The following is a 26,611-nucleotide window of genomic DNA, read 5'->3' as shown; positions in this document are numbered from 1 at the left end:
AAGTAGACCTTGGCACTGGGGATTGGACCCAGTGGCCTCAGTCTTCCTTGTGGTTGCAAAACTCACACTCTGCAAGCCGATAATACATTTGAGTACAATATTTTAAAACACTGAAGATGGTGAAAGACAATACTGACAGGGTAACTCTGAATTTCTTTGCTTTCATGGGTTTAAGTCAACCTCTACATTATTTTTCGTAGCTTGTTATTACAGCTTTTGCAACCTGAAGACAGACTACTGCCTTTAATTCTTTAGTCATTTCAACAGTTAATCAGAAAATGTCATTACCTAGAAAGACTGCAGCTCAAAATAAAGCACACTGGAGTTAAATTTGCAGAAATGAATGCAGCCTTTGATCCCTCTTCGATCCAGACTGCACCCTGATGGGCACAGCTGGATAGGATAGAAATCGTGAGAGGGCAGCAGTCTTTCCTGTTTAAAAGGATACTGTCAACTCATTAAGTCCTCAAGTTGAGTCAATTAAAAAAAATATGCACTGGGTTCTCTCAGAGCTCTCCTAATGTTTGCTGCAGTGGCCATTTCTTGCCAGTTTTGTTTTTGAAAGAGGTTGATTTTCAGGTGTTTGAAAAACATACCATTAAACATCTGTTTAATCATCACAGTGGCCACAACCATGTTTCTGATAGCTGAGTGGGAGCCATGAGTCTAAGCAAAGGCACATACCTCTCTCTGTCTGCCTGTCTGAAAGCATATTCCTTTGGGCAAGGGAAGGGTCCTTTTTGTTTTGCAGTGTGTGAGGTTCCCCCCTTCCCCAGATGGCACCAGCAGGGAAGCAGATGATGAAGGCCTGATGAAGGCCTATGGTCTCAGCTCACCTCTCCTACGCCACGAAGGATTTACTGACACTAATGTGCATCCCTTTTTGGGCACCTGTACTTAGAGACACCAAGGCTGGCACGGGGTGGCTGAGGCAAGCTCTATGGGCAGGGAGCGGAGAATGCAGGCCTGTGCATGCTGAGCATCTCTTGCTGCATGGCACATATTGCCATTTAAATGATGAGCTGGTCTCCTGCTGCTAACAAATGCATTCTTTACCTTACAGCTCTTCCTGCCCGAGGGCACACTGTCGCTGTTGAAACAGGGCTATGCCTTTGCTCTCTGTGCTCCATCGCTGTGTGTATGGATTAGCCAGAAGCTGCATCCAGGCGTGTCTTCCAGGATTTTCTTGGGCAGCCATGTTTCCTACTTCCTTGTTCCAGTTACCTGCATAGGAGACACTTGGGAATTCTCACATTATCTGTCTGAAGTATGTATTTGGTCTATTACAAGAACACCTATATAGCAAATATAGTTGCAACCCTCTTAGCATAGTCATGTCTTTAAAAAATATAGGAATATAGCCTCTCTGTAACTGGAAAGCAATACATACAAACATTTTATTCTTCTAATGTAATTGCAGTACATATTTTTATCTTTTTCCCCATACAACAATATTGTTAAAAACCTCACACGTATCAACCGGACTAGGGAAGTCTGAGACATGGACCCAAGCACACCACTAAACTATCTCACCCTGCCCATTGTCAGTGTTCTGACCGATGCAAGGATTGGGTTGCTTTCCCTGCAAATGCAGGGATGCTCCTGGCAGCTTCACACTTCCAGCTTTGGTTTAGGAAGCTTCAATAAAGTTCTCTCCTGGACCACTCACATTTGCTGGGAGCCAGATTTACCAACCCCAGTTGATTCAGGAGGGTGAAAAAGGTCTGATAAAAAAGGTAATTTGTCTAGGGATGACACTGGCACGGCACAGTGTGATAGGAGGTTACCTGCACTGCCTCACTGTGCACTTCCACTTCAATTTCTCTGGTGGCCAGGACAGTAGAGGAGTTGCCTTAAACTTCCTGGTGCTTTTAAACAGACTGAATCCCTTCACCAACCCTGTTTACTGCACAGCAGCACAAACACACTACCACAGCATTGCATCATGGGGGAGAGCAGGGATGGAACCAGTTTTGCTACTAGGGTTTGTCATGTCAAAGTGCCCCCCAGCTACAAGGAGCAGAATTTCAGCACAGCAGCCATCAGTTCAGGCAGTGTGTCATGGTCCTGTGTCCCTGCACCTTCTCACAGGGGACCAAAATGCTACCAGGCTAGTGGCAGGTTGGAGAATGTGCAGACTTTTGGTTTAGGTGGCTGTGTACTGTGATACTGTAAATGTACCCAGAGCATGGGATGAGTGTCTATTTTTAAGCCAAAATATTATCTATTGCCTTTGGAGCATTCCTTTCTCCAATTTCTGCCTATTGGGACCACACTGGATTTCTGTTTTGTTTGAAATTTCAGCTGAAAACATATATTTCATTGAGTGTGGTGATGCAGTCAGTTCCAGGGTTCTTAGCAATGGAACCACACTGTGTTTAGCCATTGGGAATAGATTTTTGAGGGGTCATTAAAAGTGTCAGGGAACCTGAAGTCAGTTAGTGGAAGGTGGCCAGCTGAGTTCCAGAAATCCACAGAGTGAGTCTGCTTCCCCAGTTCTCCTTCCTCGTATTCTGCCTTGCAGTATGGGCCTTTGTCCCACACAGCTACCAGCCACCTCTATGCATCCCACTCCCTCCATTTCCTCTTCTCTTCCCAGCAGACTAAACGCTTTCATACCCTTGCAAAGAAAGAGAAGGGGTCTGGATAAGGACTGCTCCTAAGAAGGTGTCTGGATAAGGACTGCTTCTAAGTGTGGGAGGAGACTGGCATGCCTCCTGGCATGGCTGGGCCAAGAGAGCTGACAAAGAGCATTTGGCTTGTGTAGACAGGGCTTGTTGCCCAACCGCACTCTGACCAGCCCCAGCCTCAGGAGGTGGCAGGGCTCGGCACCTCCAACAGCAATGCTTCATCCCACACAGGTCGCCTGAAGCTCTTCACTGCCAGCCTTCCTGGGCAGCTGTCCACCTTTTGCCTAAAGCCAGACCTGGGTACGTTGTAACCTGCTTAACTATGCCTTGGGAAGTCTGGACTGACACTAGGGAGACAAGTTGTTAGGCATTACAACAGGCATGGTAAAATCATGAAAACATTGCTCAGCTCTGGCTTACATTAGGAAGTTTTACTAAAGCAGGGATGTCAAGGAAGAGTGGTGTGGAAGGAACACATGGCTCATCAACCCCTGTGCCAGCCAAAATATGACTGGTGATGCAGTTAAGACGATTCAAGCAGAAGGACCAGCGGGATATAGCTCTCCTACAGCGAAGTGACAGAAGTGGCACCAAGACAGAAGCGAAGGCTAATGGACAGCAGCGTGGTGTAAAATTAGTCTGACGTTTTTAAGAAGAGTTTAAAGCGAGGTGGCAGCGTGAGCACGGCGAGAGCTGTGCTCGCCAGCCCTCTAGTGGGAAAACCAGCTTCACATGGGGCGGGAGTGTGCTTGCAGCAAAGCTCCGAGCCGGTTTTGATCAGGTACAACCACATCGTTCGGGGAGGTTTTGCTGACATAGCTCTCATCTGTTAGAGTACGCGTGATTTCTTCTCTTCCTCCCCCCCCCCCCCCTCCCGCCCCAAACTACTACCTGATGCACCTACATGGGTAAGACTAAAACCACGCAGATTAAGCTTGAAGATGAATAGGAGTCCTTGATTACTTTCTTGCTGATGCCACGCCAAAGATAGGTTGTAGATTAAAATCCTGATGAGCCATGAGGCGTTTCAATGAATTAACTGTTCTATTAGACCTTCCAACGCACGAATTTAAGGTTGTTACCATCACTGGTCGTTGGAAACTCGAAGCAGGGTAGAGCACCCCTGACCATCGGCAGCTAGATGCGGGGTGGCCCTCCCGGCTCTGTCTCACCTCCCATCCCTGCTCTCCCTCCCTGAGCGCCTCCTTTTTGCCGGTGAAGCCTCCGGAAAGGGGGCTGGCCAGTGAAAATCTCAATCTGCTCCTTTCTTCTCCCTCTTCCCGGGGTGGGGAAGACCGATGGGGAAATGACTGTTCCTGCGGCGGATGGGCGCCCAGGTCGCCTCCCCTCTCCCGATCCACCGGGCCCCGGCCGATGCAGACTGCAGGGGGTAGGGAGGGAGAAGCTCTGCCAGGATCTCCGCACTGCAAAACAGGAGGAGGAGGACGGTGGCAGAGGAGATCAGAATGCCGGGAGGGATAAACAGGAGAAACGGGTGGTGAACCCGCGGGGGGCGAGGAGGGAGCGGATCCCGCCGGAGCAGGGGGAGAGGCAGTCACCATCTCTTCGCGATAGCACGTTTCCCGACACGGGTGTGAGAAGGAGTCAGGCGCGCTCGGGAAGGAAGGTGGGGAAAAGCAGCAGAGTAGATATTCTCTGGCAGCAATAAACAGAACCACACCGAGCAGACCGAGTCACGGCGCTGCCCGGGAGCCGGGACCCCTGGTTTAATTTCAGAGACGGAAGCGTTGCCGACCCGGTTTGGGGTGCAGGGGAGAGGAGAAAGGAGGGGCCAGCCGGGTTTGAAAACACCCAGGTTGCCGGGTTTGGATCGCATCTGCTCCCGCCGCGTGAGAGCGGATTAAATTACCGCAAATTCAAACTGAATGAGCTCTTTCCCCCTCCCTCCGCCAGCCCTTCCCTCCCTTCCTCCCTCCTGCGGTCCCCTCCTCCCCGCTCGGCGCGGCAGCCTCACGCCTGCAACCGCTGCCGGCGCGGGGCAGAGCGGCGGCAGGAGGAGGAGAAGGAGGAGGGGAGGTGCTGGATCCAATGAGGGGCGGCAGCCCGGGGCACCGCGCCGCCGGCTCGCCCCAGCCCCGGCCCCCCACCAGTCCCGCTCCGCCCCCCGGCCCCTCCGCCGCCGCCGGGCCAGCGGCGCTTTCCCCAGAGCAACTTTCTTGCCCGCCTGGTGACGGCCCCGCGGGGCGGGCGGCGCGGCAGCAGCGGCAGCAGCGGCAGCGGCAGCAGCAGCAGCGGCGGCAGCACCGGGGATGCCGGCCGCGGCGGGCGACGGGCTCCTGAGCGAGCCGCCCGCGGTGGCGGGCAGCGGCGGCGGCGGTGAGGCGCGGAAGGCGGCGACGGGAGCGGAGGGCAGTTTCCTGGCCGCCTGGCTGAGCGCGGCGGCGCCGCGGGAGCGGCTCCGGGACTTCCAGCATACCAAGAGGGTCGGCAACTACCTGATCGGCAGGAAGCTGGGAGAGGGCTCCTTCGCCAAGGTCCGGGAGGGGCTGCATGTGGTCACCGGAGAGAAGGTACCGTGCCCGGGGCGGGGACCCCTCGGGTGGCTGCCCGCACCCCGGGGGGGGGGTGGTGTTGGAGGGATAGTGGTGCGAGGTGGGTGTGTGGGTCTAACCGCCGGAGGAGTCGGGGCTCCCCTCAACTTCCCCGCGCACGCTGCGGGCGTGAAAACGGCGCTTCCCCTTCGGTTACTGAGATTTCCGTGGCTGTAATTCTGCTTTCCTCTTGGAGTACTTCTGCTGCCTTGACCTTCCCTGTTTTCTTTCTTTTTTTTTTTTTCTTTTTCTTCCTTGTTTGTTTGTCTTTTGTTTTCGGTCAGAAGTGTGTTTTTAATGGTGAGACTTGTTGAGAACCAGGCGCGGTGCGCAGCCCAGTCGCGATATGTCGCGTCTGTACACAGCTGTACACAGGTACTTCTCGCTCATGAGAGTGATGGGAAATGCTGCTGCATGTGTCTGCAGGACGGGGTGCAGCTCGGGCATCAGAAGTTGTTGATACCACTGCACAGCAAAATATAGGAGATGCACTATGGGTGGGTTTTTTCCCCTGTGTGCTGGGAAGAGAAGTCCGCGGAGGGTCTCTGCTTTTCGTTTGTTATCCAGAACCCTTCAGTGGAGGCTTTTACCCATCAATCAGGATATGTCACAGCCTCATAAGGAGTAGTGGGGGCTTGGCTGGGCAGTAAGCAGAGCAAGGTAAGCTGGCTAGGGTCAACCTCCCTTAAGAGTTGTGCTGCTCTTGTTTGAGCTCTCTGACTTCTGCCTCTGTTTTGTCAGATCCTTAACAGGGCACTACCTGAAGCGGGACTTCGTTGTTGTTACTGAAAGCTTCTTGGACCAGTGGGGCTAAGTACAGTGTAATTTCCTCCAGCTCCAGCAGCACTCTAAGTGTGCTGCTGTTCAGATTGCATCTTGGCAGCTTGCGTTCCCGTACTCTTGGGTATTTTTTTCTTTTTTCATTCCAGTAAATTTGTCACAGAGTGAAATTTAATACAGGGCTCTGAATTTCATCATGAGACAAGCGATAAGGTCTGTGATTATTATCATATAGGAATGCAAAAAAAATAATGCATCTTTGCTCTCTGCTGTTACCAAGCGTGTGCTTCTCCTTGGTAACAGATACATCCAATGATCCTCCAGTTGATAAAAGGCACATGCACACACACGTCCTTCCCACCTCCACGTTTTTGGATTGCTACATTTATCTCAGTCTGTTAAGAGGGGTAAAAATAAAAAGACCCACCACACGCCCCTCTGTCTCAGCTCCCAGGCCTGCTGCTTTCTTTTTTTCTCCTAGTCTCTTGAATAACACACACTGTGACAAAGTGACAAGCAGAAACTCCAGGAGAATCACACTGCCTTCCTGCTGAGTCCCTGTGCCCATCTTTGTGAACAGGCATGATGGGCTCTGAGCTCTGTCTGACCTGATCTTGTACCGGTTTGAGTTCATGTATAGGAGGCAAGGAATTACTAATCTGCTTCAGGTGAGGTCCTGTCTCAGCAAGGGTCCTCCCTCTAGCCGGAGGGGTGAATGCTTTCCATCCCACCATGACCCCACATAAACATTTCACCCCGAGCAGAGAGCTTAATGGACATTCAGCTCTTCTGGGCGTCTTCCTCTGCCGAGCTTCTGCATGGCCTCCAGCCAAAGGCAGCTGAAACGTGCCCAAATTGGCTCTGCTTCACAGCTGCCGGCAGCTCTGCCTACATGGAGCCCACCATGGGTGACTGAGCTCTGCCTGCGATACGAGGAACAGAAGAAAAACATCTGCTTACCCGGATGCCTTTCCCTCAAACTGCAAGCCTCTGTCGGAGAGGAGGCTGAGGCTGGCAGGGGCGGGAATGGGATTGGGAGCAAAAGTGCAAGGTGGTGTGAGAGTGGGGACCAACTGCGGTCATTGGAGGAGGTTCTGTGGGAAGAGGACATTTTACGTTAGAAGTGGTTTGTCTCCATGGCAAAGCACTTCCACAAGAGCATTGTATTACATGAAGGGCCAGGTCAGGTGCTTAAGCTACATTTGTGCCTTCTGAGGAATGTTGGTGAACAGCAGACGGCGTGCTGGAGAGTTAGGTACAGCAGTGCCAGCATCTGAGCCCAGGGGACACTGATGCTCAGCACAGACCTTCTCCTCCAGACATCAGGTGACCAAAGCCAGGAGCTGTCTGAGACATGGCATCAATAGCTGCATGTGGCAGTCACCTGCTTCCATCTCTTGCTACCCATCTCTGTCCCTAAATTTCTCTTTTGTGAGTGACACCGTGTCTCTCCAGAGTCTCTCTGGAGGAACAACTCTCTGTAAGAGCCTAATGCTGTATCTCCTTCCATGGGGTGAGCCACAAATTGGCCATGTATAGTCTTCCAGTCTGCTCATTTGCAGAGGAAAAGTTAATCTGCAGGAGTGTATACTTATACACTCGCTAGTGGAGTTCAGCAAAGCAAAACATGGAAACAAAGCCATCTCCCGTGAACAACTTGCTGGATCGGTGTAGTTGCTGCATTTTTCTAAGCTGATGTTTTATGAGCCTGTTATTCCAGGATTAGTGCCTGCATGTATTTTTGAAAGCAAACAAGAAAAAAAAAAGATCTGATATTTGTCTTGTAAAGTGAGGGCAAGTTGAGCAAGGGTATCGCCTAAATTTCAATAAAATTGCCATAATAGTGTGAAGTAGAGGACTTACTACTAATGTCTGGCAGCCTGGGCCCTTACAGTCACTGAAATATCTAACTTCAGTAACGGGGGCCCAAAGAGGTTTTGATTTGCAAAGACTTTAGCAACTCCAGAGGAGTTAATGCGCATTATTGTTTCAGAAAATGGTGTGTTTAGCAATGAAATCTGTGGATTAATGAGTCCCCAGCTAGGCTTGGATCCATCACACTGACACAATGCATTGTACAGAATCAAGGCAATGCAGGGTGGGTGCCAAAAATCTGCCATTACCTCACCCTGAAATTGCTAGAAGCTATAAAGGTCTTCAAGAGAGCATGGGATGTTATATACTGTGGGCCAAACACAAGTTACTTCACCAGCTGCTTCGAGGGCAGTTTGATGGACAGTGCATTTTGAGTGACCTGTGTGGGACAGGAAGCAGCAGCTCCTACGAGCACCTGAGCACGAGAGGGTGAGCTGAGGTGAGGTTTCTAAACCTTCCCAATGAATGTCCTTAGCATTGGACTTTAAATCACATCTTTTACAGTACTTCTTGTGGTTTATGTGGCCATAATGTAAGGCATGTTATTATTTTCTGGGCTTGAAAAATGCTTGGTAGTGCCTGATGCAATTATGTGTATTTTAGCTGAGCGCAGGAGAATGCTGAACAGATTATTCTTTCCATTGCTTTTGAATATAAATATCGTAGCCTATAATCTGACATTTTGGGGTAGAACGCTGATTTGTCAGATCAGCTCAGGCAGTCTGTATAGCTAATCGTAAGGAAACACAGTTCCTCTATGAAGAGCAAGCCAATTTAGCTTTAAATTGTGGCTCTGAAACCCCGCTGAGTTAGCTGTATTCAACCAACTTTGGGAGCCTGTGCACAGTACATATACTGCAGGATTGTTTCAAGCCTTCTGCGTGGGGCTCGGAAGGGTCAATTGCCAAACAACAGGAATTGGGCAAAGGCAGATACCACAAGATAGTAATTTCTTGCATTTTTAGAGAGCTGAGATTATGTTGCCATCACTGAGGTGGGGGTGGTATGAGGCTCTGTTCATAGTCCGAATAGATAGTTACCCGCTACGGAACCCTATGAAATGTCCAAGTAACTCCTTGTAGCGTTGCGCAATGGCAACGTATCAACAATACATTGAGCAAAGTTGTTATAAACACACTTGAACTGATACTACATTTAACTGCTTTTAGGCGTAATCTTTAGCACTGCGATAAAAGAGTCAAGTTGAATCATTTGGTTTCTCATCCACCAAAAAATTTGTTTGTGGTTTTATTTAGCGCTATTGTTAAGCTTGGGAAAGGTACGTTTTTAGTTACAGTTAGTCAAGTGGCTTCTGCAACAGTGGGAAGCAGCTGCTAAAAATACAATTTACCAGCTGCTTCTATGAAGGCAAAGCAATTAATATTAAAAGTGGGCTTTTCACAGAAGAGTTCATGTTCAGAATGCATTTCTGCATAAAAGTGGTTAGAAAAAGAAGAAAAACAAGTGTATTTGGACATTCTGGAAGTCCTGGGGTGGGTACATGGGCAGAGCAGCCACCCTGCAGAGAGCTGGCAATGCCTCTTTCGTGCCCGATGGGCCCTCCTGGAAGGAAGGAGGTGTTTCCAAAGGGTGCCTGCACGGCTGTTGCCTGTGAGTGGGATATTGCGCTGTGTGCATTATGCAAAATTACACACTGGCACAGCAGGCATGTTTCTGTGTACAGACTTTGTACCTTGGCTTCACCTTCTTAAAGCGCTTTTCCATGAGCTTTTACCACTGCAGACCACTCCATCCTCTATTTCTGCTAGGCTGGAGGAGGCAGCTCTCACCTCAGCTTGTCAGGACCTGTTACCCAAAGCAAAGGCTGGGGCAACTTGTTTTGCACAATTTCTGTCTTTTAGTGAGCATTTCAGAGAATACAGGCAAGTGGACCCAGAGAAATATGGACAAAAGTGCCAGTAGACAACAGCAGATGTTACAATGCCATATACACATCACATATCCAGGTGTTAATTTTGTCTTGAGTAAATCCACTGTTTTCCTGTGTCTTCCACCACAGACTTCGGGGAATGGAGACGTGGTGGCCAAAGGCCTCTGGGTGTGTTGACAGGTGAGATCTTGCCCCGTTAATGCCCTTGGTAACCATGCCTCCCCTAGTGACACCACTGCTCTTCATTTGGAAAACCAATGCTGGTGAGGGCTTCCCACTGAGGGCTTCTGCACTGGGACTTGCCATTGTCAACCTTGTACGTATCTCAAGACCTAGGGTTGCTCAAGTAGTAGAACTGGCTTAAAACCTCATATTCAGATATAGTTCTTTACCTTTGTCTGATTTCTGAGTTTTGGGGGCCATGAGTGTGTGTGAGGTCATTTTTGCTTTCAAACCATCTTGCCAACCAAATGGACCAGGAAGTTGTTTCACTGCAACCTAAAGTTGAGTTTCTAAGGTGGTTGCTGGTGTCTCAGTGCAACCCTTTCCTTTTTTCTCCCCCAGATCTTGGGAGATTGCAGGTAAAACTGTGAAACTTAGAATGCCTTCATTGCTTTCAGTGTCTCAGAGGGTAAAGCCACAGGATTTTAATTTGAAATTTGACCTGTTATTTTATGCTCTTTCTCCAGTAACACTTGTACATCAGTTTTCTAGATGTGTTTGTTCTTTCACTCTAGGTATTTAATTAGTAGTTCTCTTCTTACCTGTTTCTCTATGTATTTTTACATTTATTTCTAATCAGAAGAGCTTGTTTTGAAAAGTGCTTACTGCAGATCTGCACAGTGGCTTTCTCACAGGATGGTGTTCACTTTTATTAACAGCTGCCAACTGTTGCACCTGGATGATGTGCCACTCTAATTATATGCACTGAGGGAATAAAATGAGGGTATTTCTGCAGCCTGAATTTCGACATTTCCTTGCTTCTAAGTGTTTGCTTTCACAGCTTTGACACTATTCTTTTCACAGAGGCTTGTGTGTGTGTGCAGATGCATAATTCATATTGAAGCTACTAAACGCATAGTTTTGTTAACATATGATACTTCAGAAAATGATGGACAGTGGCATGGCTGCAGTACCATCAGTGAGGACCAGAAGACTGCTGTGTCAGCACAGCGTTCCTCAATACATGTTATGGGTATGCAAGGATTTGAGCATAAGGCAGAGTAAATCCAAACTGCTGATGTACACCTACCTACTCAATTTGTTTCACCTGCTAGTAGTTTGTTCGTCCGGAGAATAACCAGTTGCATCAGGCACTTCTTATAAAGGCATGCTCTTCCCTCCAACCCTTTTCTGTGTTGCATACTTGGTGTAATAGACTTTAATAGGCAAGAGACCCTGTTCATTAGCACAGTCTGTCTTCCAGGAAGATTGCTTAAATATTTTCAGCTGTAGCTAGCAACTTGTTCTACGATGAGCTGAATTGATGCACATGTGGCAGTTCCTTATCCTCTTGAGATAATCTGCTTTCAAGTTTACATTCAGCAGTTTTAAGGACATCACTAACAGTGCATGTCAGCAATGTGCTGCTTCTCTTACAGACTGTAATCACTTTAGTGGCATATGCAAGATTGAGGGAAGCTGAGTGTTTAGGTTGAATTTACACCAGGTATAGTTCTTATGCCAGGCTCACATCTGGATTCTTGTAAGTTTTGTATTTTTAACATATTTAATGATATGTAAAGCTGTACGTGTGCTTTTGTAGGCACGTGTTACCTATAATGTCTTGGTAATTAACACACGACTTCCTTTCTACATCTTGTAGTTTGCCATGTCTCCTTTTACACCAATGAGCTGGAGAATGCTTCCGTAGCTTCATGCATTTCAGCAGATGTCTTTATCACTGCTCTCATGAGTTATTTGTTGGCCTGCAGTTGGGAAAATGGAGGTTATTAATGAGCAGCTCTTACACTTCGCAAGGATATAACCCCAGAAGGAAAGCAGTTGTGAGATGGTATGACAAACCTTTTGGTGACTGAATTGTAACAGTCCGCCTAAAACCCAAGCTGTTGTGTTGTTTGAACAACAGTATAAAAACGAGCTGAGAATTTACCTGCTGACTGCATGACTCTTCAAGGTTATGGAGAAGTGTCTAAAACTGTCCAGGGCCAATGACTGGGTAGAAACCAGCCAGAGGATTGCAGTGTTGGTGTTCACGTAGCAGCATGGGATACAACTGAACCAAAACAAACTGGCTGTATTCAGACCATCCCAAGTACTCTTCTGCTTGCACTGTAGCAGCACTTTGCGTTACTTCAGCTCCAGATTGGCTTAGCTATTATTTTTAGATAAGTTGAAGAGCAAAAAACCCAAGCCCCTTGATTCTTTGGCTCTGTAAAACAATTTCTGCTGTGCTTCCACAGTGGTTTGTTTGGTGGCTGATCTCCTTGAAAGTAAGAACTTTATGGTGCCAGTGTTTTTGATGGGCTGATGGAGGTTGTGCTGATGAAGAGAACCAGGTAGGTTTTTCCAGAAGCTTTATTGGAGTAAGAAAGAAGCCACCGTCACAAGCACGACTCTGGGGCCCATGCTAGAACAGAGGTACCCCTTTCTAAGCTGAAACAGTGAATCACTGCAAAACCTCCATGTTGATATACATTTAGTGTTGGTGCCAGCAGGGAAAGGGATCAAACCTCATCCTCACGGAAATGGTCTGGAAGAAGTTACCATGGTCCTGCAGTGAGACCACCTGCAAAAAATTAACAGAAAGCTGATGCTGCCCTTGCCAAAATCTCCTTTTCTGTCAATGCTTTGCTCCATTACTGGACTGTGGAGCTCTAGCTCCAGCACCTTTAACACTAAGCTCAGCAGGGCTCTTCTCATGTGCAGTGCAAGAACAGTGCTACTGGCACTATGAGCAAAATCGCTGCAACAAAGAGAACTAAAAAAAGCTAAGTTATATATAATAAAGTTCCTTTGCTCTCTGCCTGTTGTGGAAGATTGTCATGGAAACATTTTTTTTTGAAGAATAATTTTATTTTCTCTGAATAGTGTCCATAGAGCTAAGGGAGAGAACATATTATTTATATATATAAAACTTTATTGGAAACACCTTTTTCTTGGCTCCAAGCAGTTGTAAATGCTTTATCTGCTGTGTTTTAAATCGCTACAGAGGAGGATATTACCTGGGTCTCAAAAGCAGTGGCTCTTGGGGTTTTGTTTGTTTCGGGTTTTTTTCTTCCTTGAAGGCATAAATTGGTGTTGAAGTGCTTTAAATCAGGGACACTTCTTTAAGCTGAATTATGCATTTGATCTCTAAAACAAGACATGGGGACTGTTTAATATGGAGCACATTACAAGGCCATGATCAGGAAAATGGGAAGCGGTGTTAGCCTCCAGGTTTCTCCTGTAGGGCTTGGTGTTGGAGGAATGTCATTTGGTATCTCACTCCTCTGCTTTTGCTTCCCCACATGTAACCTGAGATCTTCATCCATCTCATTGTGACAGAAGTTTTCACCATTAGCAAGGCAAGTTCTGGTTTATCAGAAACAGCTGGATGGGATACGGTTCGCTTGCAACCAGGACATCAACCGTGCCTTGTCATGCCATGCCTTGGCTATGGTGGCTGCCTCTTGTCCTGACAAGAAGGCCCTATTAGGGCCACATCTGGGTCAAGAGGACCTCTGTCATGCTGGCCTCCTCCAGGAGAAGTTGTGAGTAGCCATCAATTTCTGTTGATGTGAAGTAAGGACCTTGCTGGTCTGAACAGGTTTTCCATCTGCTGCAGTGATTGCATGTCAGGGTCCCCATGTGCCTGTGTGACACGCCCTGAAAAATGTCTTTCCTGTTAGCTGGTCGTACCTTGAGTTCAAAGGGTTTTCACATTAAGTGCTGGGCAGTGTTTCGGCATGTCAGTCTTTACCTTATGCGTGGGGGTCAAAAAGCCCCTTTCTGAAAAACAGCCTATATTTGGAAAGTGATACTTGATGAACATTCTAAATGTCAGTGGCAGGACAAACCCGTCTGTCCTAGGCATTCAGAGACACTCCTTCTCCTTGCAGGAGATGTCTTCAGCCTGGAGGCTGGTTTTGACAAGCTTGCAAGGATTTCTTTTGGAACCTCTTTAGTGCATCCTGATGTATCTCTGTGTCTGGCTTCCTGCCACCACTACTTCCATCAGTCTCTGCATAATCTCCCTTGACTTGTATAGATATCTTTAGAGGCCAGAGAAGTAACAATCTGCTTCTCTCCCTCATGGGATGCAGTTATGGCTACCCTATTAATTAGCTGACCAAGAGAGCACTGAAGGGTCACTGGAATTGATTTCTTTCCACCAAAGGCGAGACAGATCCCCTTCATGACCAGCTCAAGACAAGCCATGCATTCCTTCCCATGGATGTAGCCATGCAGGTTCCTGCTTCCCAGGCTCCCTGGCTGTGCTCTGACCCTGTGGCATCCTTGAGTTGTACAATTCCTGCTGTTTTGGATGTACAGCACTGAGGAAAAATGCAAGGGGGGGGGGGGGCATGTTCTTTTCAGGAAGGCTGGGTAGGGCCAGAAGTGAGGCAACCCCCTTGCCTCAAAACCATCTCCTGCTGGTCACTGTGCTCTAAAGGTCTGGCCATTTCAGGGGGAAGAGGCACTAGCAGGTAAGAATATGTCTTTTAGCTGTTTGATAGGGAAATGAAGCAGAAGATGAGGGTAAGGGGGCAGCTGGCTTTATGGAAGCAGCGGAGCAGAAGTATGTCCTGGAAGGGATAACAGTAGTTGCCTGTGAAGTGTGGTATGAAGTTACTCATAAATATGATGTGAACTAAAAAGCATGTTGAAGAGGAATATGGCTGAGAAACAGCTCTCCTCCACTTAAGCTGTGCTATGGAAATGGATCACATCGGACAAGGCATTAGTCATAAATCAGCAACTATCCCCGCTCTGTTTCCCTCCTTCCTGACTGAAGTAAGAGGAAAGGAGAGGAAGAACTACGGAACTATGGGGAATACTTTACCATATAGAAGGCAGAGCATGAGGTAGCCCTGATAGTCTTAAAACCTTCCTGTGGTCTGCCATTGCTCTTAGCATAGCGGGAGCAACCCTGTAGTATGTCCTTACAAATACCAGTGCCTCGACACATGAAAACTTGTGTTTCCCCATGAAAACACTGATTTGACTGGGCCGATGCAGCTGGCAGCAGAGCTGTGGGTGAGTTGGGTTGTCTGCAGCAGCATCAATAGTTGTGTGGCTCCTTATGACACTTCATGCCTTCTGCGCTGAGGAGCTCCAGCAAAGATGTCAGAGAGAGCTGGCAGAATTTACATCCCTTGTTGTGACTGCTGGCAGCTTCCAGGGTGTCTTGCCTAGGTCAAACCCCATCTTCCTGTGTCATGCCTTGTCCCCCACCACTCTCTGCAGGGACCAGAGACTCTTCATGTATTTACAGGCACTGAAGCCCAAAGGTATCACAGTGGTCATCCAGCCTGATTTCCTATAGAATACAAGTCCCAGTATTCTAGTCAGGAGTAGCAGGATCAATGTTTTGTTGAGCTGTTTGCGTACCTTTAAAGGGGGGAGGAATTTAAGATCTACATCATCTCTCTGAGGTGTTTCTATTACTTCACGGTACCTAAAAAAACCCAGATTGTGCATATAGCCTGTATTTGCCCAATTTACCTTTCAGGAAGTTAATTTTAATTTTATTAAAGAGCTTTCTGTTATCAGAAATTTTCCTCGTGTAGATATTTGCAGAAAATTCTCAAGTCAGTGCTTAACATTCTCCCAATTAAACATTTTGAGCTTCAGTCCGTTACTACAAGAACGGTTCTTGGACCTCAGACTGTTTCTGAAGGTCTTTTCAGGACTGTCTCCAAATTTTTAATGTAATTTTGTAATTACTGCCACCAGAATTGGATGGAGTAATCTAATAATAGACCCCAGTGCCTTGGACAGGTGTAATTAATACCTTTTCTTACTTTAACAAATACATCCTGCTTATGCTTTTAAGGATTATGTTTAAGTTGGCTGTGGCATCAAGAGGGCTTATGTTCATTTGCTTATCTAAAGTACTCCTGCATTCTTTTCTGCATTGCTTTGGGTTGTAGGTAATGGTTAGATGTTTATTTTATCCCCTGGCAGTTTGATTCATTCAAGCTACCTTGAAGCTGAAGTGTGTGAGTGGGCATACTCAGAGCTACTTTCTTATTTAGAAGAGTTTATATTTCTATGGGGGCTGATTTCAAGCCTTCCTGACTGTGTCTAGTCTGCCAGCAGAGAGAGTGGCCTTCTGCCTACCAAGACATTTATCCTGGACTCATCTCTATGGCAGCTGGTTTAATGTATTGCTAAGCCCAAAACTCTTGGCTTGTACTGTCAGGCACTCGAAAGAGAATACTTTAATCGAAGTGACTCCTCTCTACTGTTCTTTGATTCCTGATTTTATTAACATCAGAGCAAATACAAAAGCTAAATATTCAGCTGTCCTACAAAGAGTGGATACGACCAAACATCACTCACTATTCAAGTGTGAAGCAAAGGGATGATACTGTTTGTTTAACATAAAAACTCAGTGCATCTCTAATTGTATAGCTGGTGAACAGCCTTTTCACAGCGCATGTGTGCGCACATGCATGCACGCATTTAACTCAACCTCTGTCCCCCCATTCCCTTTGTAGCAAGTATACAAGACAAATACAGAAGGTGTCAGATTGGCCATCACTAAATGGTTGTCCTTTTCTCTCCGTGATAGACAGGACTGACTTTATAGACAGTCCAAACGGGAGAGATGTGATTTCTCTCTGTCCTGAGGGGAACATGTATGGTCCTTTCTCAAGGTGCACAGTTAATTGATTCCTGGCATGCATTTGTTTGGATGATCCTTTTCTTCAGTGCTTTATTTCTTAAGATATTGGAACCTGCCATAATCAAAAAAATATTCCTTTGTTGTACTCTAAAATTTGGTAAGCTGCAGCAGCTGAAGGAAAGAATAAACACTGCCCAGTGAATGAAGTTGGCATTTTCTAGTCCTTGGATTTAGACGTGAAAAGCAGTTTGTTATATGCCTGGCTGGTTAGTTGCCCAAACCCTTGGAGGGATTGCTTTCAGGACTGTTCTGACAATTGTGCAGACTTCAAAGTTAGGTCTGTTTAATATAATTTGAATTGGCCACCCAAAATTACCAGTTGGTTTTGAAAACTAAGCTCAGATTCTTGTGGTAAGAACAGTGGTAAATACAAAGCAAGTGATGCCAGACAGCTATCGCTGAATGGAAGGAAGAAAAGAAAATTAGTTCATTGCATGAGTTGCCTTGGGCATAATAAACATGCCGGAGATGGGCTTGCACTAATGATGGCTGTAAAATATCTACATCATTTGTCTCTTCGTCTCATTCTCCTGGCTAAGCTTAAACTAGATAGCAGAAAGGTTTGTGGGTTTAGTGCAGAAGTCCAAGTCTCAGGCCTTCCCACTGGTTGTCCCCCAGCTGCACCGTGTAGCCTGTGACTCTGAACTTACAATCTGAATGGTCAGGGTGTACCAGGCATCCGTGGCCTGTGGCCCAGGACAGTGCTGGGAGTCAGCGCTGCTGCCTGGCTTGGCATCAGTGCCAGCAGGTCTGCCAGAAGTGGACTCTGGTCAAAAAAAAAAAAAAAAAGGAAAAAAAAAAAGACAAAACAACAACAACAAAAAGGCAGAAAAATAAAACAGGGGAGGAGGGAGGTGTTTGTCCCTCCAATAGTTGAAAAGTGTTTCTTATTGTTGAAGTTGCTTCCCTTTTGCTATGCTGGTCTCCTGGCCACATCACACAGTGGTTGCTGGATTCTTACTCAAACCAGTTTCCTCTCAATTCAGCTGAAGCTCTTTTTGGCAGAGGTCTGCAGGAGCTGCCTTCCTCTTATTTAAACTTGGGAGAGATTTTGCAGAGGGAAACAATTCAAGTGGTTGGGTAAGTGAGGAGAACTCCTTAAAAGTCCTCAAAATATCATATACTGGTTTTGCAAGACCGCATGCCATCTTCTGTTCTCTGTAAAGTTAAACATGTTATAGCATTATTTGCTAAGCTGGGGCTATTACTGTGAAACTATTCTAGTTGCAAGCATTTAACGTAAGTGTTGTTCAAGACCTCTTGACTTTGACATGGCAAACAGACCATTGAGAAAACCCATTTTCTGTCAAATAGGAAGGCTTGCTGCCAGAGGTGCGTCCTTCTGCCAGGAGGCAGCCTGTGTAAAGACAACCAATCTGGCAAGTAAGAAACCTGAGGCTGAACTGGGACCTGGGTTCCCCAAGTGCTAATGTACTGTGTGACTGAACTCACTGCTGGTCAAACAGTTGTTACTTCCTTTTTATTCAAGTGAATCATGATGTGCCTTAACTGGTCAAAGCTTGAGATTCATCAGCAGAAGTTAAGTAGAGGGATAGATGCTTTTACTGCAAAACCATGGCTTGAATGCTTGGGGAGGATTGGTCCAAAGAAAAAACATAATCTCTCAGTAAGACTGAGCATGTCTGCTGGGTAAGCAAACATCTTCGCTTCACTAACAAAAGCACTGCTACTTCTTGAGCAGTGATTTTTCCAAGTGTGACTGGCAGGGTTATAAATAGCCAGCAGAATAAGATGGGGAGAAGATGACTGACTTGTGGCCACTATGCAGAACCACCTGGAGGTTCCTCCTGCCTGTGCAGCAGAGCTGTTGCCAGCTCCAGGGGCTCAGCATTTTGTTGGGGCACAAATCTGGGGAGCTGCCTCACTTGAAATGTGCCTATTGCATGGACATACGGGCACTATGCTGAGGCATGCTCAGGTTTTGTGTGAGCGATCTTCCACGCTTTGCTGCAGTTTCCCATGTCAAGGCCTGACTGCTCACAAAGAGGATGCAGAATGTGTTTTCTCTGGATGTAGCAGTGATCTAGCAACCGAAACCCTGCCTCTCAGCTTTCTCCAGGCAATAGCTGGCCCTTTAAACTGTCTCTTCTTGCTTTTTCTCAGGGCCTCACTGTGATGTTTTTGTGCAGTTTGGTGCCAGTCAGCTCCACCCCTCCGCCTTCTCTTGCAGATTCACAAACCCTCCTAAAACACTAGCTGGCAAAAATCCCCCGCCTGTGTGTGTCAAACACGTGCCTTTGTTTGGGTGATGACACGTGCCTGTATTTGCTGATGATGTTTTAGCTGTGAGCAGTGTCACCATCTCCTCTTATGTGGAGAAGACTCCCGCCTCACCTCCGCTTCAGTACACTTTAGCCCAACCTGAACTATTTTAGTGTGACAATCAAGAGAAGCAGCAATTGCTCATATGATGTGTCACACCATAAACTTCAGGAAAGTAATTCATTCCAACTGTGTAATTCTAGGACTTGGGAACCAAAAATATGGCCTATTACTCATCTTTTTATCTTGTAACACAGAACAACCCAAACGTTTATTTCTTGACACACAAAGGTTTAGCCAGTGTTGAATGTCAAGTGCCACTGTTGCTACATATTCAGAGTAATTACTTGCTTTAGCATTTACCTTTTATTTCTACACCAATATTGACCCAAGATTCAGATGAGGAGATAGGCATGAAGTCCCTTCTTGGAACTTCGGAGAGCAAACCTGAATAATTAGTGTGTCTTGAGTAGGCTATGAAAGCTCAAATGTGTTTATTTTATGGTTATCTGACATCTACACTATTTTCTCTACTGAATGCTTCTTTCCTTTAGCATGAGTGAAATTTCCAGGTGTATGCACACACATCTACACCATACAGGAGGTTGTGTATATTAAATGTGTTTGGGCACATTCGGTCCTCACTTAGCTTGGTCTAACTCTGGATAAACTCAAAATCAGGGATATTTAGGTAAGTCAACCCTGGAGTAATTGAGTACAGCTTGATCCCTAGATTTCTTCTATGCCTCAGTAAACTGTAAATCAGAGGAAGACCCAAGAAACCCAAACTAGCAGTGAGAAAACCCCACAGGAGCTCTGCTTGAGGGTGCTCACCCCTTTGCCATGGCCCTTGTACCATGGGATGCATTTCATTTAGGAAAGCAAAGTGATTCCGCAGGAGCAAGAAGAACTGTGGTGCAAAGGAAAGGGCATTGACTAGGCAGACAGGAGAAGTAAGTGAAAGGAGTAGTAAGGAAGAACACCTGGGAGACACAGAGAGGAACAAAAGCTAGAAGGTATTATGGAGAACATCCATATAAAAGTTAATAGACTGCTTCTGTGTTTGGGTCAACTACAGTGTTTTATCTTTAGATACAGAGAGATCTTTTAAAGACAGTGGCTTTTGGAGTAGTCCCTGAGATGGGGAGGGAAGGCCATCTGTCTTGAGATATTTCCTAGGTGCCCTGCGCTACAGCACAGACCTAGGAGAGGACGCAAGGTCCCATGCACGTCTGTCCCAGGAGCGAGAATTATCACACCACAGTTTCCTGCCCTGTGTGGGAGATGAAAATCTGCCAAAGTTTTACTCTTCTCTTTCCCGTGTGAAAAACTGTTGCTGAAACAAGACTGCTGTTTCTACCTTTGTCAGCTCTGTCGGCTTTGGTGGATCTTTTGGACCTGATGCAAAGGGCCTTGAAGAGGGAAAGGTACCTCGGAGTGAAGGGTGGGTCTGAAAGCAGCCTTGCTTGTCAGGTGGCATAGGTAGGGTGCCTGATCAAGTATCTGTCAAAATCAAGGAGAAAAGTTGTTCTTAAGGCATAGAAAACTAATTCTTCATGATAGTGAAAAAGTCATCAAGTAGTCACATAGCTCGGTCTTGTCTCCTCCGTTCAGGTGGCTGCCTCCGTCTTCACAGCTGTGCTCAGCCTAGGCAGCAGATGTGGACACATGTATTAATATGCTTTTTTTCAGTCAATGAATTGGGGAGGATAACTTACCGATACGGATAACACATTACTGCTCCGTACTGTTAATAACCCATGTTTTGTATCCTGCAGCTGTGGAAAATATCAGTGTTTTTATGTATATATTTATATGTATATAATCTTTATTTAGTTCTTGCAGAGATAGTGTTGTGCTGCCAGCAAACAATCTGGCATCTCATGTTTCTGTAACCCATGAATTTGTTTGACATCACCAGAATAACTTCTGTGATTTGCAGTCTAAATAGTCCATGCACGCCTTTGTTTCTCAGTTCCATCTCATTAGATGGAAGAACATACTAATTTAAGACTGTTCCCTTGGTGAATCACCTGAGGCTTTCAAAAATAGTGAAGTTAAGCTCTGATTTACTTGTTGTCTTATCTTACAACTAAATAATCTTTCTTTAATATGACTAGTCAGGAATGCGGCTTCCAGGTGTTTATGGTCCTGATGCTGCTCTGGGCTTCACCCAGGCAGCTGTCTCCTGTGTGGTGTTCAGCCGTGTTTCTTTATCAAGGGTATTTCATCAGAATGATCTGTTAGCAGCAGAAATTTGTCCAGCTAATAACGTGCTCAGCGATACTGACTTCTGGCTCTTGGGAGAGACTGTGAAGCCCAACTCCTCTAGTTTTGTTCTTCAATTCCACTGCTGATAAAACTTGACTTTGATTCAAGGCGTTTGTGTCAAAGGGTATGGATCTATTTTTGTTGCCGTATTTCCAGACCATATTTTTTGTGGCTTTTGTTCTCCAAAGGAAAACCAAAATGCTCACTAATTTAACCTTTCCTTTGCTTGCATAAAAAAATAAAGGTAAGGGTACTTGGACTGGCAGTTGTCATGTGTTTCATGTGTGCTTGGCACTTTCTCAAGCTAGGAAGGTGTCCAGATATGTACAAGAGAGACATGGAGCTCCGGGAGCAAGTCCAGCGAAGGGCTACTAGAATGATTAAGGGTCTGAAGCATCTCTGCTGTGAGGAAAGGCTGATGGAGCTGGGTCTGTTCAGCCTAGAGAAGAGAAGGCTCAGGGGATCTGATCAATGTTTATAAGTATCCAAAGGGAGGGTGTGAAGAGGATGGGACCAGACTCTTTTCACTTCTGCCAGGTAGTAGGATGAGAGGCAGTGGGCATAAACTAAAACATGGGCAGTTCCACCTGAATGTGAGGAAGAACTTCTTTACTGTGAGTGGGAAGGAGCATTGGAATAGGTTGCCCAGAAAGGTTGTGGGGTCTCCTTCCTGGGAGATACTCAAGAGCCATCTGGACACAATCCTGAGTAATGTGCTTTAGGTGACCCTGCTTAAGCAGGGAGGTTGGACTAAATGTCCTCCTGTCGTGCCTTCCAGCCTCACCCATTCTGTGATTCCATGAGTAAGTTTGTCTTCTTGTTGCCAAAGCTCACCAGCCCCAGTGCTATTGACTGTCGTGATGTAGTTTGCTGTGAGTATTACTTCATCAGCAGTGAGGAGGGATGTTGTACAAGCTGGAGATGGAGGAAAGCCTCTTGTGTTGCCTGGGTGTTAAGACTAGCATAAATAAAACTCTTGAGGTTTTCCCCACATTTGTTATTCCTTCTCACTGTAGTAGTAAGGTAATGTGGGGTATCCTCCAAGGCCAAATCAAGACAGATAGCAAAGATGCGGATACAGCATCTTTGTGCCTCAGTCTGGGGGCAGATACAGCATTTTCTGTGTGTTTTGTTGGACCTGTTCCCATGCAAACAAGATCGTTCCACATCATGTAAAATTCAGTGTCATGCAGGAATACCAAGCACAGTGTTTCCCCCCCTCATCCTGACAAGCAAGCAGCTGTCGCTTGGGTAATGATGGGTGAGCTGCAGGGTCTGAGTGCATGCAGTGAAGGACTTCCTTTGTTGTAGAGCTCTGAGGAAATGAGGAGCCTGGGAAGAGGATTTCATGATGCCTTTTGTTGCTCATCTTGGCACAAGCTGTTAAGTCTTTGTCTGGTGCAGATGACCTGGAAGTCTGCAGCACCCAATCTAAATAAGAGATCCCAATAAATAAATAAATAAATGTCTATAAATTTGAGGCAGAAAAAGGAAGATAGATACTTTTATTGTGGCTATTTAGTGAATCCTTTGAAACAATGAAAGGAACCAGATCCTTTTAGGCATAGAACAGAGCAATATCCTAGCCAGTCCCAACCTTTTGTTCTCATGTGGCGCTCTGCACCAGCAATGAGAAGGAAAACACTTGGATAGGCAGTAGCATGTGCTGTGTTGTGGACTGTGGTACAGAGCCTCCGTAGTTGTATTATATACTTTGGTGATAGGCTTCAGTTGACTTGTAGAGCTGTGAGCAGGTGTGCCACTGAGAACTTGCATTAGAAAAACAGAGTTTTAGCAGAGATGCTTAGCTCTAGAAGCCACAAGGGGATCATCTTTCACATACATTTTAAAGGCGGGGGGGGGAGGAGGGTGATGTGCCAAGAGAGTGGTACCAAAATTATTTTGCCTTTTGCAGTATGTTTTTATTCTGTTTAATCATGCAAAACTAACACTTGGCTATAGTTTTAAGAAACTTGCCATGGAAGTGTATCATCTGAAGTCATATATCCAAACTCGGGAAATGCCAAAAATGACACTTAAAACTTGTAAACACCAGCCTGAAGACTTTCTGGGAAAACAGATTAAATAAATGCCCAGCATTAAGTGTGCTAAGAGTTTGGGTATGGATAATGAAATTGTTTCCTCTTCTTTGTTACCTATTTCCTTGCAATAACTTTTGTCTGTCATTGTACAAAGGAAGAAAGAAAGAAACTGTCAGTGGGGTTGGAAAAACAGCTACTTCTCTCTGTGATGTGGGCAGTTGTGCCTGAAATCATGGTGTATCAGTTGAGACTGACATCCTTTTGACTTTTTTTAAATACGAGGTTAATGCAATAAATCATCTGCATGACTGCTAAGAACCCCCTCTCCTCTATTTTTACGTTAGGTGGCAGTGAAAGTAATTGACAAGAAGAGAGCCAAAAAAGACACCTATGTCACCAAGAATCTGCGACGGGAAGGGCAGATCCAGCAAATGATCCGCCACCCCAATATTGCTCAGCTGCTGGATATACTGGAAACTGAAAACAGCTACTACCTTGTCATGGAGCTGTGTCCTGGTGGCAACCTGATGCACAAGATCTACGAGAAAAAGAGACTTGAGGAGCACGAAGCACGCAAATATATTCGGCAGCTTATTCTGGCAGTTGAACATCTGCACCGGGCAGGAGTAGTTCACAGGTAACTTTAAAAACTGTCTCTGGTAAATCTCGGAGCCTCCAAGTGGTATTTTGGCATTTATTTTATGGTAAGGAGGGTTCCTTATAAAAACATATTCCTGACAGCTTTTTTGGTAAATCTTCATGATATTGTTTAGATGCCCATAATTTAGATGTTAGAAAGTATCTGCAGAAGGCACTTTAGTAAGTGTGTAGCTTCAGGCAAGCACATGATAGGCCATGCTGACTCCATGTCCTTAAAAATAAGCCTGTACTTTACTAAAGTAGAGGTCTCTCACTATTTTGCTGTGTCAAGGCTTTGTACCAACATTAACTGATGAATCATTTCACTATTTCTTTGAGGAGGTGGTTGTGTCTGTTGTTTTAGTGGTTTAATACAGTGGTGTAGAGATGTGAACTGATTTGCCTAAAGCCTTGTAGTGACGCAGCTGGGATGAGGCCTGAATGGGACCGTGGAAGTCCCTTGCTTCTGCTTCTCTTTCCATTTGTTATATTGCCTGACAGGACCTTGCAAGCTTGAGGACTGTGAAGTACAAAGCAGACTGTGCAACCATTCAGTTCACCTCAAAGGTTAAGGCATCACATGTGATTTCCTGTCCTTGTACCTTTCTCCTCTTAGGAGCTCTTGGCTGCTGTGAAGACAGGAGGATGGTGGGCTGGGTGGACCATTGGTCCCAGTATGTCTCCTCTTCTCTTCTTAGGGTATTGTCCAAGAAAGAGGCTCTGCTTTCTAAATTTGGGCCAACTGGTGTTAAGTCTGAAGTTCCACATACTTCCCATCCGATGCTGAGCAATTTGTGTACGTCCCATCCTCTTAGGTTATGTAGGCATGTCGTAGGAGTTAAGACACGTGAATACTTTGAGAGTATGGGTCTTAATTTTCTTGGCTCCACTGACTGTGGAAGATATATATCTGTTGTATATACCCTTCCACAGGGCTGCTGTGCAGGCGGCTGGCAAACTGCCTGAAGGCAGCCCACAGCCAGCTCCTCCAGCTGTGCCCAGCTGTGTGCTAAGCTACCTACCACTGTGCAACGCTGTTGGATGTATCTGGCTTGGTGGAAGTCCATGTGTTCTGAAAACTGCTTTTTTTGTCTTAAATCTGACTGCGTCTTCCCTGTGATCCATTAGGGATAGGTATACAGCATCAGGTGTACCAAGGCCTTATATCAAGCTAAATTTCTGGTACCACTGTAACAAATGTTTGAGCAGCCAGGTCTATTCTGCAGGTTTGCTTTTAACAACTGACCTGCTGACCTCTTTAAATTATTAACCCCACAGTTCAGAGCATGGAAAAGGAAGAAGCCTACTTACTGCTTTAAGGGATCAATTGATATTCGGTATGTACAGAGAGAGAGGAAGGAAAAGGGTCAAAGTTTCTGAGATGGGCAGAGAAAAACCTGGCAGGAACAGATGAACATGTTTAGCTTTTAACAGCAATATTGAGTTCAGCAGCAGCAGTTCCTCTCCCTGAAAAATTTACCTTCTGCATAGTGGCTGCAGATGGGGGGGCTGTAGGCTTGGCTTTGATTCCCTTCTTTTTCAGAGAAGATTCAAACCCACCTTTTGTACAAAACCAGCTTGTTCACTAGGTACAAGATAGAATCAACAGATCACTGTGATGGGAAGAAGGCAGGGCTTTGGGATCCACAGAGAATGTGAGGCCAAGGAACTTGAGTTTCCATACAGATGCTGCAAGCTCACAGCCATTTTGGCCCTCACCCTTCTTTCTCTCTGCTGTCCCTGTGAACAGCATAGCTCGCAGAGACTGAAGCGTGAGGGAAGAAGCAGCCCTGGAAATACTGACATGCTCTGCTGCATCTGGCAGCTGAAATCTGTCTGTCCAGCCCCATGGCAGTGGATTAATCCTTACCCCAAAGGCAGAGTACTCCATCTACTCTATTTCTCAAATCACAGCACGGCACAGAGCTTCTTTTTGTGAGTCTTCTGTCTGGATAATGAGTAGGTCCAATCCTGCTCAAACTGATAAAATTTGACAAGCTCACAGGCAGTATATCTGCAAGTATTTTCTCTGGTTTAACTCTTGAATGTCTTGACTTACTCTGCAAACAAAGTATGTAGAGCATTGTAGAGATGCAGGAAGATTACTCGTGATGTGGTCCAGATTTATTCTCCTAGCTCTCTGTGCGCAAAAGAGGGAGAGAGAATAATAGTTACCCCAGGAGTTATCCTTCAGCATCCTAGGCTTTTGACTGTGGCAACTCTAAAAACAGACTGAAAGGGAGAAAAAATAGTACATAAGTCTGATTCATTCTCACCCTGGATGAAATGGCAATGTTCTGTTGTCATTTATGTTGTTATTTTTAAAGCAGGTAAAAATAACAGCACTTTCATCTGTGTGGTGATCTGTGGGTGTTTGCATTCAGTGAGTGTGAAACAAAACATGGCATCCTAGGCCAGAAAGTGTTCTGCTGTTTGTCTCTCTCCAGATGCTTTCATCATTCACATCGAATGAGGCAGAACATTGAAAAATGTTCACTGACTATTTTATTGCAAAAAATTACTGGCTTTGTCTGCATTATTCAGGGAATAATATAGATGACTTAACCCTATTCTATAACTCAGGTTAAAAAAAAGCCAGATGAAGTAAGTTGCATGAAATTTGCTTACGTTATTTGATGAACATAACTTGGTGAGCTTCATGATGTACTGTTAAGACTTGGCATGGTAGAAAAGCCCTCTGATACTTGGAGAAGAGCTGGGACACAGAACTCAATGGAAATGATTCTGTTAAGAAACACCCATGTGTTAACAGCCTAAAATAAAAAAATACCCAA

At 45.8% G+C, this 26,611-nt stretch overlaps 1 protein-coding gene across 2 annotated transcripts in view; it reads left to right on the top strand.

The window, feature by feature from the left end:
- Positions 1–4,900: 4,900 nt before the first annotated feature.
- Positions 4,901–26,611, top strand: part of HUNK (hormonally up-regulated Neu-associated kinase) — a 56,969-nt gene continuing 35,258 nt past the window's right edge. For both annotated transcript variants that reach the window (XM_061453634.1, XM_061453633.1), the window contains exons 1-2: positions 4,901–5,161; positions 23,522–23,814. In XM_061453634.1, the coding sequence (XP_061309618.1) occupies positions 4,901–5,161; positions 23,522–23,814 (554 nt within the window). The remainder of the gene's footprint in view (positions 5,162–23,521; positions 23,815–26,611) is intronic.

The sequence above is a fragment of the Pezoporus flaviventris genome, unplaced genomic scaffold, assembly GCF_033815535.1.
Source record: "Pezoporus flaviventris isolate CSIRO_AGI_PZ_B2104156 unplaced genomic scaffold, CSIRO_AGI_Pfla_v1 ptg000015l, whole genome shotgun sequence".
Taxonomy (NCBI): Eukaryota; Metazoa; Chordata; class Aves; order Psittaciformes; family Psittacidae; genus Pezoporus; species Pezoporus flaviventris.
This window is presented reverse-complemented; position numbering and strand designations above follow the sequence as displayed.